This window comes from Lepidochelys olivacea (assembly GCF_965140295.1).
Source record: "Lepidochelys olivacea isolate rLepOli2 genome assembly, chromosome: 14".
NCBI classification, from domain to species: Eukaryota; Metazoa; Chordata; order Testudines; family Cheloniidae; genus Lepidochelys; species Lepidochelys olivacea.
The window spans coordinates 41,948,116-41,963,774 of record NC_140424.1 but is presented as its reverse complement, the minus strand read 5'-3'; the positions used below and the strand labels follow the sequence as shown (position 1 = coordinate 41,963,774).

Genomic DNA, 15,659 nt, shown 5'->3' with positions numbered 1-15,659 from the left:
CACACCCCTCCTGCACCCCAACTCCCTGCCCTGAGCCCCCTGCTGCACCCTGCACTCCTCCTGCACACCCTGGGGGCAGGGAGGGGGTGAAGTTGGGGTGGGGATTTCAGGAAAGGGGTTGGAATGGGGGCAGGGAAGGGGTGGGAAGAGGTGGGGCAGGGGCAGGGCCTCATGGAAGGGGTGGAGTGGGGTCAGTGATGCGGCCCTTGGGCCAATGTACTAGTCCTCATGTGGCCCTCGTGGTCCTTTGAGTTTGAGACCCCTGTTCTACACCCTAATTGTAACCCTATTATGCTTCTCTTATCCCACAACCCTATCACCCTGCCACCTAACCCAGCCTCCCAGCCCTCTCATCCTGTCCCCACCTCTGCCCTCTACCCCATCCCCACTAATGCTAACCAAGAACCCCACCATTCAACCCCACGCCCTGTCCTACTTTACAAGCCTGTTGCCTCTCCTGTAACCTTATCTGCATCACCCTAACCCTGAACGTAACAGTTCCAGCCACCCTACCACTTAACCCTAACATCCAACTGGAATTGGATCCGCCAAGCTCCAAAAACTGACCCTAACACCCTAATTATAACTCTGGTCCCAACATTTGACCACCTGACTCTAACTCTTAAACTTTTAACCCTTAAATCTACCCCGAGACACCCCGCCTGCCAGTTCTTCTCAACCCCCTCTCAACTATAGCTGGCTTTAGACCCCAAATTTTAGGTCTGAGCCAGCTCCAATCCCACCCTACTTCCTTCCTTGCCTATCCACACTGTAAACCCATCCCAGCACAGCCCATCTGATTCACCCCACTTGCCCTTTCAAAGCCAGAGAAATAATAATAAAGGCAGCAGTGAATGATGAGAGAAATGGTGGTTTGATGCTGCTTCAACTGAGATCCGAGGAGATCTGAGAGAACTGAGCCATAGGGCATTCTAGAAGTGGGGATCTGGAGGGCTTGCCCTTCTAAGGTGGTCTGAGCCTCTTTCCCTGCTCTCTTTGCCTCTGACAGTCTGTCCCCTATCACACTAGGGGGTGTCTGAGTCCCTCTCCCTGCCCCCCAAAGGGGAATCATCTGCCTCAGGAGGATGGGGAAAGGGACATGGGGTCTTTGCCCTCGGGGGAGTGGGGACTCTGGTTCCGGAGTTGATCATTCCCACAATGAGTTGTGGAGGCTCAGCCCTCAGGTGGGCAGGTGCCCCTGTGCCAAACCCCACAAGCCCCTGAGCAGGGAGGCTAAGGGCTGAGCAAGAACCTGTCTCTGTGGCTTGTATCATATAATGGCCCACAAGTGTTATAAATAAACCACTGATTTGCTGAGACTTGCTGGTGTGTACGGCTCTTCCTCACTATCCACTGATTACCAGCAAGGAGGGGAAGGGGTTCAGTGGGTTAGATCATGAAGGCTGGGAGAGAGGACTTCTGAGTTCTATCCCAAGAAATGGGAGGGGAGTGGTTAGAGCAGAGGGGGTGCTTGGAGTTAGGACTCCGGGGTATTATCTACTCCTGGAGGAATTCTGTGTTATTGCACATGCGCAGAATTCATGTGCCACGCAGAATCCACCCCCATCCCCGCAACAGAAAATGCCTTCTGCTGCAGTTGTGCATTTTGCCCACTAGGATCCTCTGTGGTGCCAGAACAGAAAGCATCCACTCATTGGCCAGCCCCAGGTGGGGAGAGGGAAGAGAAGAGGCTTCCTTCCTCACAATGCCCTGCCAGTGGGGCCAGGTCAGGAGGCATGGTATATGTGGGGACAGACAGCGAGGGGCACATGGAACTTCTTGGGGGGGGGGCACAGACAGGGGTTCATAACAGCTGGAAGGGGGGAGAAACTGGAGCAGGGGCTGAATTGGAGTAGGGGTGCAAGGCCACAAGGGGATGCGGGGAGGGTGTTCAAGGATACATTGGGATGGGGAGGGTGTGCAGGGCCACATGGAGGAAGGAGGTGGCTGAGAGGGGGCACAGGGCCTCATGGGGACAGGGGGGAGGGTGTACAGGGAAACATGGGGGAGGGGATGGCTGAATGGGGGCACAGGGCCAAATGGGAACAGGGGGAGAGGGTGTAGGAACACATGGGTGGAGGACAGTGGCTGAGTGGGGATAGAAGGACACGTGGGGATGGGGGGATGGGGTGCAGGGACATATGGGGACAGGGGCAGATGTGCCTGACTACATGAGAGAGCCAAGGGGTCAGCCAGGCTCTGCATGGGGGAGGCTCCCCAACTCCCTAACAATCCCTCCCTGCCCCCCAAAACACTTGTCCAATATTTCTCCCACCCACTCCCAACAATCCTTTACAAGTCCTTTACAGGCTCCTTTCCAGCAATTACTTCACTCTCCCTTAGCTCTTCTGTTACCCCTGATTCCCCCAAGCCTTTCAACTGCTTCTGGGGGTGGGCGGGAAATTTGTTTCTGCGTTGTAGTTTAAATGAATTATTACTCAAAGTTCTGCATTAATATGCTTACTAAGGAAATGATTTGTCAAAAAACATTTCCTGAATCTTTTTTGTTGTCTGTATTGTTTCAGACATACTTGCTGACAGGTATTTTGAGATAAATTACCAAAATAATTGAAACACGTCTGATTATATTGTGTTACTTTGACAAATAAAATATGCAGAATTTTGCAGAATTTTAAAATAATGTGCACAGAATTTTTAATTTTTTGGCACAGAACTCCCCAAAGAGTAATTATCTTCAGCTTGGGGACGAGAGTGGGATTTGGTGGATTAGACAAGTGTGAGCTGGAAGCCAAGATGCCTGGGTTCTATTTCAGCTCTGGGAGGGGATCGGGGTCTAGTTGGTTAGACCAGCGGAGGCTGGGAGTCAGGACTCTTGGGATTCATTTCTAGCTCTGAATGCACAGTGTGATCTCTGGGCTTTGTCATTTGCCTTGTGAAAACCCAGAGCATCATTTAACCTCCTCACCCTCCCCACCAATGTAATCTGTGTAACTCATTATTTCAACATTTAACCCCAAAACACACACACACAAATACACACATACACAAACACACTCACTCTCTCTCCCCTGCTCAGGATCAGCTAATCAACATCACACACCAGGGTTTTGTCTCTAGACTGAATATCTTTAATGCACTGTATATGGAAGAGTTGCAGAAGGAGGGTCAATCCATGGATTCCAAGGGAGTTTATTAGCAGGAGCCTCGTTAATGAATCAACAGATACTAACAGGCACTGGATGCTCTTGTCTGCAGGGAGGGTTCCGCCTGTCAGGGGATTGTAAGTGCTCAGCTCTTCATTCACAGCCCCCTGAACCGGACATGTCTTCTTGGGTCTGCTCCTGCAGGACACAGAGCGAGTGGGGTTAACAGCAGTGGGGATGAGCTCAGACTATGCAGGGTTTGGTCTAGTCGCAGATGGGAGGGAAGACCTGCAGGGGAAACCAGGTGCTGCACGGGCTCAGTATGGGATACTCACCCCTTGCAGTCGGTGCAAATCCCTGTGCACTTGCGGGCGCTTTGCTGCAAAGAGCAGCATGGGGGGATCATCAGAGGGCTGTCCCCGCACAGACAGTGCTCCCCCACTGCTATATTTTAGCAGTATGGGATGCTGTGCTCGTGGAGGTCCTGTGTTTCCCAGCATCTGTGATCCCCACTGTCCAATGTGCAACATTCTGCTCTACCTCCCATAAGAGCCCCTCCGCCTCTGGCATAAAAGATTCCTAGCCTCTTTTGGATCCTCCTTCACTTCCTGTGCTGCACAGTTACACAATGGCCATGCCCCTCCCCAGAGCCAGCTGTGTGTTATTTTTTCACTGCCTCTTTTCTCTTCAGTGCCATTATGGGCCACCTGCCCCTAGCCCCCTCTGTCCTTGGATCCATTCCTCCATCCTCACCCACCCCTGTTAGGCATCACCCTGTCTTAGCTCATGCCTCCTCCACTGGAAAGGGGTGTGTATGGAGTTTGGCTGGTACAGGAAACACGGGTGTTATTGTCCTGCTCAGAGGGGTTGAGCAAGTGAAGATGGGGCCGAACCTGGGGCTGCCCCATAGTAGATGGATTCTGGAGTTCCCAGGGGACAAGAGATCTACCCCAGGCAGGAAAAAGGGGCATCTCTAGCAGGCCAGAAGATCCCATGGAAGTGTGAATATGATTCAGAGTCTTTCTCCTCTAGGACTGGCTGGGTCATGTTACGAATTACACCTTGTAGGACACGCACATAACTGCTGCGAATTATACCTTGTAGGACACGCACACAAGTGCTAAGAATTACACCTGGTAGGACACGCACACAAGTGCTACGAATTACACCTTGTAGGACACGCACACAAATGCTGCGAATTATACCTGATAGGACACGCACACCAGTGCTGCGAATTATACCTGATAGGACACGCACAGTTCGAATCTAGGCTGAGGCACAGAAACAAAGTCCACAACTGCAGAGTTCCCAAAAGACACTAAGTTTATTACGCTCGAGCGTGGTGCCCCCCTGCTAGCCAGGAGGGGACCCTGAATGCAGATTATACAAAGGTTATATACTTTTTAGCAAAGCATGTTGCTCTCGTGCATCGGAAACCTTAGCTAATAAACAAACCCTTGTCTTATCTACCACCTATCCCTGCTTGGTGCATTCCTCGTGCTATACCAGTATGTTAATTACACAGCATGGTCCTAAAGCTATGCATCAGTAACTTTTATTATCAGGATGGGAGGCCTCACATCAAGGCCAAGAGACAGGGAGTTAGAGACTGACAAAAACCAGATACTGGGAGTCAAGGCAGGCTGGAGACAAGGAGGAGGATTTTCACAGGGATTCAATATCTGAGGATTACTCCTCCTGGTGTATGATGTGCTGGCATTTAAACAATGGTGGGCCCCAAACCAAAATGGAGTCACATGTGCTAACTTTTCCTTAACAGTCAGAGGGGTGGGGAGACATGAGGACTTTCCCCTCTAGGGCCGCTGTCCTTTCAGCCCTCTGATACTCACCAATAGAGCTCGGCTTCTATGTGAGCAGTGTTGCCAAGAACGTGCAGTGGTGGGCAGGGGCTGTCTCCTTGACTTGGGGCGGCTCCAGTCCGATGCGAAAGAAGTTCTGCTTTGTGGGGTTGTAGGGGTGCCATTGCCTCCCACTGACCCCTATCTCTTTGAGGATCCTGTGGGGAAATTCAACACACTCTGCAGAGATTAGTACTAGGCCTGGGCAGGGATGGGAACATGCTCTGACTTGAGTCTGACATCCCAGTTGCAGGGGTCATTAGGAGCCAATTTGGCCACTTTCCAAAATGGCTGCCATCCCTTATTCCCAATAAGAGTGAAGCCAGAGGCTGCCCTGAGTTAAGATGGCTGCTGCCTTGTACTTTCTTTATATGGGGTGACTCTACAGGTTGCCCATTATAAAGCTGAGTAATGTCCCCATTGATCTTGTTGACATGGAAGTCACAGGCTGCCCTGATTTATGATTGTTGCCATTGGGCTACGGCTCTTTGTAAAGTGAGACTGACCCTAGGAAAGATGACCACTGTTCCCCATTGTTTCTAATGGGACTGAAGCCAGGCTTCCCCCAGGGAAGATGGGCATCCTTTGTGCTCATAGACATAGGAAGGGACAGTGTGGGGAGCAGAGTAACATGCGTGTGTGTGTGTGTGTGTGGGGAGACAGGGAATTACACTGGGATGTCAGGGAACATAGGGGCATAGATAGGAGGATCTGAACTGGAAGGAAATCTGAAGCCACCATTTGTCCTCACTTAAGATGGCGCCTCTCAGTTGTCCGTCCAACTAGGATGAGGTCACATGCTACCCTAACCAAAAATGGCCACCATCTCCCAATGTGGTCAATGAGATTGAAGCCACAAGCTGTCCTGAGTCAGCTGCCTTTTGCCTACAGCCCTTTCACGTGGCAGCCAGGGTGTCCCTAGGAAAGATGGCCACCACCTGCCATTGTTCTTAAAGGAGCCAATAGCCACAGGCTGCCCTAAGTTTAGAAGGTTTCCCTCTGCTTGAAGGCCTGCAAGTAGCAGGGACGTGGCCTGGAGGAAAGATGGTGGAGGTGGCCTGTGGGAATAGGTGCTCTCTGGCTCCCTCTGGAGGCAAAGTAGGGGAACAGAGGCCAGCTTCCTGGACTAATCTGCATATGCAGCTCCCCCGCTCCCCCTGTGGGGTAGATGGGGAAGTAGAAGGGGCACCATCCTGCTAGTAGGTGTAATTTGCAGATGTCCCAGGCACTCCATGCAGTGCCCAATGCTGCACAGTTGGGGATTTTCCCATGTGTAGAGCTCACAATATGTGTCACATTGGCTGTGTTACTGCAGGGATGGGAACAGGGTGGCAGGTGTGAGAACACATGGATAAAGGGTAGACAATGGCCCTTCCTAGATTCATAGATTCCAAGCCCAGAAGGGACCATAGTGATCATCTCATCTGACCTCCTCTATAACACAGGCTACAGGAGTTTCCCCAAACAATTCCTAGAGCAAATCTTTTAGAAAAAGATGCAATCTTAATTTAAAAATCATCAGTGATGGAGAATCTACCATGACCCTTAGAAAATTGTTCCAATCATTAATTCCTCTGTATATCTTATTTGAAGTCTGAATTTATCTTGCTTTGACTTCCCACCTTTAGATCATGTCAGACCTTACTCTGCTAGACTGAAAAGCCCATTACTAAATATTTGGTTCCTAGGTAGGTATTTATAGACCTCTTCACCTTCTCTCAGTAAAGCTACATAGATTGAGATCCTGGATTCTGTCACTATAAAACAGGTTTTCTAATCCTTTTGTCATTCTTATGGCTCTTCTCTGGACCCTCTCCAATTTATCAACACCCTATAATTGCCCAGGTGATCTCATTTACCCCTTTTATAAATTGGCATGACATTATCTTTCTTCCCATCTTCTGGAACTTCCCCTGTGCTCCAAAATATTTTGAAAATCAACATTAATGAGCCAGAGAGCTCCTTAGTCAGCTCTTTTAAAACTCTTGGATTCAAATTATCTGGACCTGCTGATTTAAAAATGTCTAATTTTGGTAGCTTCTGTTTAACATCCTCCAGAGATACTAGTGTAATGGAAAGAGTGTTGTCATCCCCATATGATGAGACTATATCATCTGTTTTTCCCCCAAATACAGAACAGAATTATTTATTGTAGACTTCCACCGTTTCTGCATTACTATTGATAATTCTGCCATTTCCACCTAGTAATGGACTAATCCCATTATCAGGATTCTTTTTGTTCTTACTATCATTTTAAAAAATCCTTATTGTCCTTAACTCCACTGGTCATAGATTTCTCCTTGTGACTCTTTGATTCCCTCCTCAATTTTCTACAATTGCTAATGTCTGATTTATATTCATTGCTATCAAATTCTCATTTCTTCCATGTGTGGTATATTGTTATTATTGTTATTTTTTTGTATAGCTGCCGTCCCTTCCCTAATCTAGGAAACAACGGACCCAAGATGCGTGGATAGGACTAGAATGGGGAATGTTGAAGAGATTTTTTTTTGGAGTTTTGCTTGCTTATTTTTGACATAAGGGAGTGTATCTTTGTATCTATGCCCTGGTGTACGCTTAAAAGTTAAGTTGCCACTCTTAACTCAGTCAGAGATGTGAGAAAACCCACAAATATGACTGCTGCTCCACTGCTGGAAAAACCCTTTTGGCTGGTGCAGGCTGCATCTACTTGATAGTTGGTGTAGCCATGCCCGTATAGTCTCCGTAGCAGAGACATCCCCTGAGTTTGTGTGGCAGGGCTGGGAAAGAGCAGGCAGAGCTTTGAGAGTACTAGCTCCTAGCTAAAAACCTTGTTTCCTTGAACGAGGATGGTTGTGTTCATGGGATCACGGACATCCTGGTGAGGGAAGAAGGGAATTAGCCCTACCCTGGAATCAGGGGGTCAGATTTTACCTCCCTGAAGTAAGTTCAGCTCTCGATCAAGGGCTTCAACCAAACAGATTAGCTATGTTTCAAAGGGACCCCTTCTTTGCCATGGCTCTGAGTCGGGTCTTCCTGTATGTTACAGACACTTGGCCAAAGAGTTACAGGCTAGCTGTTTTCCCGGGCTGCCTCAGGGGCACAAGAAGATTCCCTTACTTGCTCCCGGCAAACTTCCCGCAGTACTGCATCATCGTTTGGCTCATCGTTGCCTCGGCCTCCGTGTGTGTGTGGTTGGCTTCTCCCACGGACGCCAGGGTCCCGAACAGGTAGGGCAGCCCAGAGCCGTATGGCACCCCCGTCCACTCAGGTGTAGATAAGCCGCTCGTGCGGTGGGTGAAGTAGTAGGCGTACACAGGACTTCGGGCCTCTGCCTCTCGCCTAGCCACCTCGGCTACCGGGCACACAAAAGGGTAGTCGCCAGCAATTTCATCCATGGCCCATCGGTATCGTGCCTCGCCCTGCCCCTCCCCTTCCTTGCAGTACCGCTCTGCCACGGCTCGGATGGCCAATTCTGGGGCTTCTGGCACCATCAGCCTCACCACCTGCAGCAGCTCCTCCCAGCCAACATTGCTGGCGTTCTCCAGGTTGAGGTTGGGAGCACCATAGATAAGCATGTAGGAGCCTTCATTGGCGGTGAAACCGGCCACGATGGGCATAGGCTGGTTGTGCCTGGCCTGCAGGAGTCTTGGTGGTGTATCAGGGAGGAAATCCCAGTCTGGTGTCGGCACAAAGGGGAACGCCAGCAGGTCCTTCTGGAGCAACACAGAGAACTGGTGTTTGGGGAACTCCCTTGCTTCCTTCCCCTGCAGGCAGCCCACCAGGGCCGTGTCTCAGCGCAGCCCAGCAGATGGCCCAGCCTCTGGCCTCTCTCTTGGGCCTCTTTGAGTGAAATCCAAGCCCATGGTGCATTTGGGGCTCTGCTCTGCAGCGCTGCGTGGGTGAAGAGGGGCCGGCTTCCTGGGGAGAGGTGGCGGAAGCTAAGTGACGCAGCCCCAGCGCCCAGGCCGAAAAGGAGGAAGCTGGCTGGGTCTCCACTGAAGGCAGCTGCGTTCTTACACAGCCAGCACATCGCCAGTCGCTGGTCCCACAGGCCGGTGTTCCCCGGGACGGCCGGGGGCAGGGACAGGAAGCCCAGTGCCCCCCAGCTGGTAGTTCATGGAGGCCACGATCATGTTCCCGGTGGCGGCTAACAAGCGCCCATCATAGATGTCGAGGGAGGCTGCACCTGAGAAGAACCCCCCGCCATGGATCCAGACAATCATGGGGAACATATCATTGGTCCGGGGATGGGGCACCCAGATGTTTAGGAAGAGGCAGTCCTCGGACTGTGGCATTTTGGGTGTCCATGTTTCTGCCTCAGGGTAACCAGTAAGTGGAGACTGCAGGCAGTCATTGCTGAAGCTGGTGGCCTCCAGGATCTGGCTCCAGGGCTGGTGGGGTATTGGCTTCTGAAAGCGCAAGGCTCCCACGGGGGGCTCGGCGTAGGGGATGCCCAGGAAGGCCGTCACTGTGCTGGAGCCGACCTGGAGGAGCTTGCCCCGGATGGGGCCACTGGTGGTGAGCACCACGGTGCCATCGTCATCGGAGCCAGAGCTGGGGCCCAAGAGGGAGAGGAGGAGCAGGTAGGGGAAGCGAGGAGGAGTGCCAGCATCGCGGCAGCTAGAAGGGAAACCCCCTCCCAGAGGGAGTTATAGGGAACGAGATACGTGGCCTCTCCCCTCTACAGGGTGCTGGGTCCCCTCCAGTCCCAGCCACCTAAATCCAGATAGCAGGAGGATGCTCCCTACATCAGCATGGATCCGCTTTAGCAAATAGAACCCCCTGGTCCTTTCCACCCATGCTCTGGCTCCCTGCTGTATTCCCTGCTCTGCATCAATCCTGATTCCCATTCTGGGAGAGGACTGGGATCTAGTGGTTCAAGTTGGGAGGGAGGCTGGGATTGAGGACTCCTGAATTCTATCCTCAGCTTTGGGAAGGCAGGGCTAGTGGGCTAGAGCGTCGGGCTCTGGGAGCCAGGGCTCCTGGGTTCTATCCCCAGGTCTGGGAAAGGAATGGGGTATGGTGGGTTATACCACTGTGGGACCGGAGTCAAGAGTCCTGGTACCAGGCAAACTGGTTGAAATTATAATCAAGAACAATATTGTCAGACATATAGATGAATATAATTTGTGGAGGAAGAGTCAGCATGGTTTCAGTAAAGGGAAATCATGCCTCACTAATCTACTAGAATTCTTTGAGGTGGTCAACTCAGGTCGACCACTAGATCCCAGTGGTTAGATCGCCGGTTCAGCAGGCCTTGATAGCCCTACCCAGCATGGCTAAGTGCCGTAGGAGGGATCGTCATTAGTAACCCTGTTGAGGCCACTCGGTGCTTCTGTCCCGGGAGCTGCAATGTCCTTCGAAGATACTGCAGCATGTTCATTCAGCAGAGCTCGATGTTACTCGCAAACGAAGACCACAGGCTCAGTCCGGTGGCGAAGGCGCTCAGCCAGGTTTATTGTCCACGAAGCCCGGTCCTGGCTCCCTGGGTCAATGCCTGGGTCAAGGAATCCCTGTTGAGGTTACAGGGACAAACCATCCCGATGAGTCGAAAGAATAGTAAATATGGCAGGCGACCAGCTTGGCTTAATGGTGAAATCCTAGCGGATCTTAAACATAAAAAAGAAGCTTACAAGAAGTGGAAGGTTGGACATATGACCAGGGATGAGTATAAAAATATTGCTCGGGCATGCACCTGGAGCTGCAGCTAGCCAGAGATGTCAAGAGTAACAAGAAGGGTTTCTTCAGGTATGTTGGCAACAAGAAGAAAGCCAAGGAATGTGTGGGCCCCTTACTGAATGAGGGAGGCAACCTAGTGACAGAGGATGTGGAAAAAGCTAATGTACTCAATGCTTTTTTTGCCTCTGTTTTCACTAACAAGGTCAGCTCCCAGACTGCTGCGCTGGGCATCACAAAATGCGGAAGAGATGGCCAGCCCTCTGTGGAGATAGAGGCGGTTAGGGACTATTTAGAAAAGCTGGACGTGCACAAGTCCATGGGGCCGGACGAGTTGCATCCGAGAGTGCTGAAGGAATTGGCGGCTGTGATTGCAGAGCCACTGGCCATTATCTTTGAAAACTCGTGGCAAACCGGGGAAGTCCCGGATGACTGGAAAAAGGCTAATGTAGTGCCAATCTTTAAAAAAGGGAAGAAGGAAGATCCTGGGAACTACAGGCCAGTCAGCCTCACCTCAGTCCCTGGAAAAATCATGGAGCAGGTCCTCAAAGAATCAATCCTGAAGCACTTGCATGAGAGGAAAGTGATCAGGAACAGCCAGCATGGATTCACCAAGGGAAGGTCATGCCTGACTAATCTAATCGCCTTTTATGATGAGATTACTGGTTCTGTGGATGAAGGGAAAGCAGTGGATGTATTGTTTCTTGACTTTAGCAAAGCTTTTGACACGGTCTCCCATAGTATTCTTGTCAGCAAGTTAAGGAAGTATGGGCTGGATGAATGCACTATAAGGTGGGTAGAAAGCTGGCTAGATTGTCGGGCTCAACGGGTAGTGATCAATGGCTCCATGTCTAGTTGGCAGCCGGTATCAAGTGGAGTGCCCCAAGGGTCGGTCCTGGGGCCGGTTTTATTCAATATCTTCATAAATGATCTGGAGGATGGTGTGGATTGCACTCTCAGCAAATTTGCAGATGATACTAAACTGGGAGGAGTGGTAGATACGCTGGAGGGGAGGGATAGGATACAGAAGGACCTAGACCAATTGGAAGATTGGGCCAAAAGGAATCTGATGAGGTTCAATAAGGATAAGTGCAGGGTCCTGCACTTAGGACGGAAGAACCCAATGCACAGCTACAGACTAGGGACCGAATGGCTAGGCAGCAGTTCTGCGGAAAAGGACCTAGGGGTGACAGTGGACGAGAAGCTGGATATGAGTCAGCAGTGTGCCCTTGTTGCCAAGAAGGCCAATGGCATTTTGGGATGTATAAGTAGGGGCATAGCGAGCAGATCGAGGGACGTGATCGTTCCTCTCTATTCGACATTGGTGAGGCCTCATCTGGAGTACTGTGTCCAGTTTTGGGCCCCACACTTCAAGAAGGATGTGGATAAATTGGAGAGAGTCCAGCGAAGGGCAACAAAAATGATTAGGGGACTGGAACACATGAGTTATGAGGAGAGGCTGAGGGAGCTGGGATTGTTTAGCCTGCAGAAGAGAAGAATGAGGGGGGATTTGATAGCTGCTTTCAACTACCTGAAAGGGGGTTCCAAAGAGGATGGCTCTAGACTGTTCTCAATGGTAGCAGATGACAGAACGAGGAGTAATGGTCTCAAGTTGCAGTGGGGGAGGTTTAGATTGGATATTAGGAAAAACTTTTTCACTAAGAGGGTGGTGAAACACTGGAATGCGTTACCTAGGGAGGTGGTAGAATCTCCTTCCTTAGAGGTTTTTAAGGTCAGGCTTGACAAAGCCCTGGCTGGGATGATTTAACTGGGAATTGGTCCTGCTTTGAGCAGGGGGTTGGACTAGATGACCTTCTGGGGTCCCTTCCAACCCTGATATTCTATGATTCTATGATTCTATACACTGCCACTCACACATGTATTAATACTTACCCCTAACAGCCCACGGGACCTGCAACCCCTGGGCTCCATTGCCCAACCCTAACACCCTAATTATAACCTGGCTCCCCAAATCTGACTACCTGACTCTAACTCTTAAGCCTGTAACCCTTAAACCTACTCCTCGTCATCCTGCCCCTCAGCTCTCCTCACAGCCATAGCTGGCTTCAGACCCCAGATTTTAGGTCTGAGCTAGCCCCAAGCCCAACCCCACTTCCTTCCTTGCCTATCCAGATTGTAAACCCAGCACGGCCCAGTCCAGCCCGCGTGCAAAGTGCCACTCACCCTGTCAGAGCTGGAGAAGTAATAATAATAGATACAGCAGTTAACGATGGGAGAAATGATGGTTCAATGCTTCTTCAACTGAGGTCTGAGTTGAACTGAGAGAACTGAGCCATAGGGCATGCTGGAAGTCAGGATCTGGCGGGCTTGCCCTTCCAGGGGATGGGCGTTTTGCAAGAGTTGTGCCAAGCCCATGTGCTCTAGGGGTTTGCGACACCACCCCGGTTACTGGGACAATGATTAGGTGGTTGAACAGGGGCCTTTCTCCTCTAGGGGAGGCTGGATCTGATGTGGGGAGGGGCAGGGAAGGGGGAACCAGCTGGTTCAGGGGATGGGGAAAGGGACATGGGGCCTTTACTCTCTCTCTCTAGGGCACTGGTTCCAGATTTTGTCATTCCCATCAGTGTGCACTGAGTTGTGGAGGCTCAGCCCAACCCCCAGGTGGGCCAGGGCCCCTGTCCCAAACTCCACCAGCTCCTGAGCAGGGAGGCTGAGGAATGACTGGACCACAGAGTCCCTGCCCCTCAGAGGAGATCTGTGCAGGGAATGGGGTCATGGGGAGTGGGTGATGTGTGCATTTGGGGCACTCTCCTTATCCCTATACCCACTTCGCCAACTCCCCATACCCTGCCAGCTGGCTGAGAAAACATCTGTCTCTGTGGCTTGTATTGTATAGTGGCCCACAAATGTCATCAATAAACCACCAATTTCCTTCGACTCCTTGGTGTGTACAGTTCTTCCTCACAGTCCAGTGAGCACCATCCAGGAGAGGATTGGGGCTAGTGGGTTAGAGCAGAGAGGCCGGGGGTCAGGATTCCTGGGTTCTCTCCCAAGGACTGGGAGGAGAGTGGGATCTAGTGGTTAGAGCAGAGGGGGGCTGGGAGTTAGGACTCCTGGGTGTTATCCCCTGTCTGAGGACGAGAGGGGTCTAAGGGTTAGAGACATGTGAGCTGGAAGTCAAGACGCCTGGGTTCTGTTGCAGATCTTGGAGGGCATTGGGGTCTAGTTGGTTAGACCGGAGAGGCTGGGAGTCAGGACTCCGGCGTTCCATATCTCTGGGTGCAGAGTGTGATCTCTGCACTTTGTCATTTGCCTCTTCAAACACCAGAGCAGCATTTACCCCCGATGTAATCTTTGTTCCCCATTATCTCAACACAACTCCCATCGCACCAACACGCTCTCTCTCTCCTACTCAGGAGGAGCTAATCAACCTCACACACACGGGATCTATCTCCAGACTGAATACGCTTTAATGCACTGGGGGTGGAGGAATTGCAGAGGGAGGGTCAATCCATGGATTCCCAGCTGGTTCATTAGCAGGATCCTCGTTAATGAATTGGCAGGCACTAACAGGAACTGGATCCTCTGGTCTGCATGGAGGGTTCCCCCCATAAGGGGATTGTAATTGCTCAGCTCTTCATTCACGGCCCCCCAGGCTGGGCAGGTCTGCTCCTGTGGAACACACAATGAGTGGGGTTAACAGCAGTGGGGAGGAGCTCAGACTCTGCGGGGGTTTGTCTACTTGTAAACAGGAGAGGAGATCTGCAGAGGAAACCAGGTGCTGCAAAGGCTCAGTATGGGATGCTCATCTCTTACGGTCAGTGCTAATCTCCGTGCAGTAGGGGGTGCTTTTCTGCAAAGAGCGGCTTGGGGGGGAGTCAGGAGGGAGCTGTTCCCCCACATTTAGTGCCCCCCAGTAATATATTCTAGCAGTGGGGAACGCTGTTCTGCTAGAGATCCCGTGTTTCGCAGCATCTGTGACCCCAGGGTCCAACGTGGAAGCTTCTGTTCTGCCTCCCATAAGCGGCCCCCTGGCACACGGGATTCCCAGTGACTATTGGATTCTCCTTCAATCCCTGTCTTACACAGTTACACAGTGGCTGCATCCCTCCCGAGAGCCAGCTCTATGTCATTCTTTCTTTGCCACCGTTCTCTTCTGTGTCATTACAGGCCACTTACCCTCAGCCCGCAGTGTCCTCAGATCCATCGCTTCATCCCCAGCCACCCTACCGGGAATCCCTCTGTCTGAGCTCATGCCTCCTCCCCTGAAATGGGGGCTACGTGGGGAGCCGATGGAGAGGAAACAAGGTTGTCATCTTCCTACCCAGAGGGGCTGAGGAAGAGAAGATGGGGTAGAGCCTGGGGCTGCCCCACAGCAGATGGGATCTGGAGTTCCCAGGATATGCAAGTTCTCCCCCAGACAGGAGAATCTAGGAGACCAGAAGATCCCATGGAAAAGGGAATGTGAGCTGGGATCTTTTGCTGCTGGAGGGGAGCCATGTCCAATCCAGCCCAAGGGTTGGGGGCCTGGATGGCTGAGAGGGGTGGGGAGAGACGGGGCCTTTCCCCTCTAGGGCTGCCATCCTCTCATCCCGCTGATGCTCACCTGGGACCTTTGGTTTCTCTGACAGCAATGATGCCAAGAATTCACAGCGTGAGGCGGGTAATGCCCTCTCAGGTTTGGGCGGCTTCAGGCTGATGCGCTCAAAGTTCTCCTTTGCGGGGTCGTAGGTGGGCCACTGCTTCCCGCTATCCTCTCCCACCATGGGTTTCCTGCATGGAAAATGAACATGCCTCACTTAGGTTAGTATTGTGGCTTGGTGGGGACAGGAATGTGCCCCAGCTGGTGTCTAACATCCCAGATGCAGGGGTTTGGCCTCTTTCCAAAATGGCTGCCATCCCATGTTGCTGCAAATGAGAGTGGAGCCAGAGGCTGCCCTCAGTTAAGATGGGTGCTGCCTCCCAGTCTTTTCATATGGGGTGATGCTACAGGTTGCCCTTTATAAACTTGGCCACTTTATTTCGTTGTTCTCCATGAAATTGAAGCCACAGGCGGCCCTGAGTAATAATGGCTGCC

At 51.6% G+C, this 15,659-nt stretch overlaps 1 protein-coding gene and 1 pseudogene across 2 annotated transcripts in view; both read right to left on the bottom strand.

Annotated features, from left to right (window-relative positions):
- LOC311531022 (acetylcholinesterase-like) overlaps window positions 1-15,659 on the bottom strand; it is a gene marked incomplete at its 3' end in the record, with an annotated part of 39,872 nt that overhangs the window by 10,593 nt on the left and 13,620 nt on the right. The window contains exons 3-4 of the mRNA XM_084648079.1: window positions 8,063-8,424; window positions 3,440-3,483 (exon numbers count right to left, since the gene is read on the bottom strand). Of these exons, the coding sequence (XP_084504205.1) occupies window positions 3,440-3,483; window positions 8,063-8,424 (406 nt within the window). The remainder of the gene's footprint in view (window positions 1-3,439; window positions 3,484-8,062; window positions 8,425-15,659) is intronic.
- On the bottom strand, window positions 8,737-15,348 carry LOC311530227 (acetylcholinesterase-like; annotated as a pseudogene). Its single transcript has 4 exons — window positions 15,189-15,348; window positions 10,349-10,442; window positions 8,893-9,565; window positions 8,737-8,836 (listed from the first exon to the last, which is right to left on the bottom strand). The product of its transcript is annotated as an acetylcholinesterase-like (transcript).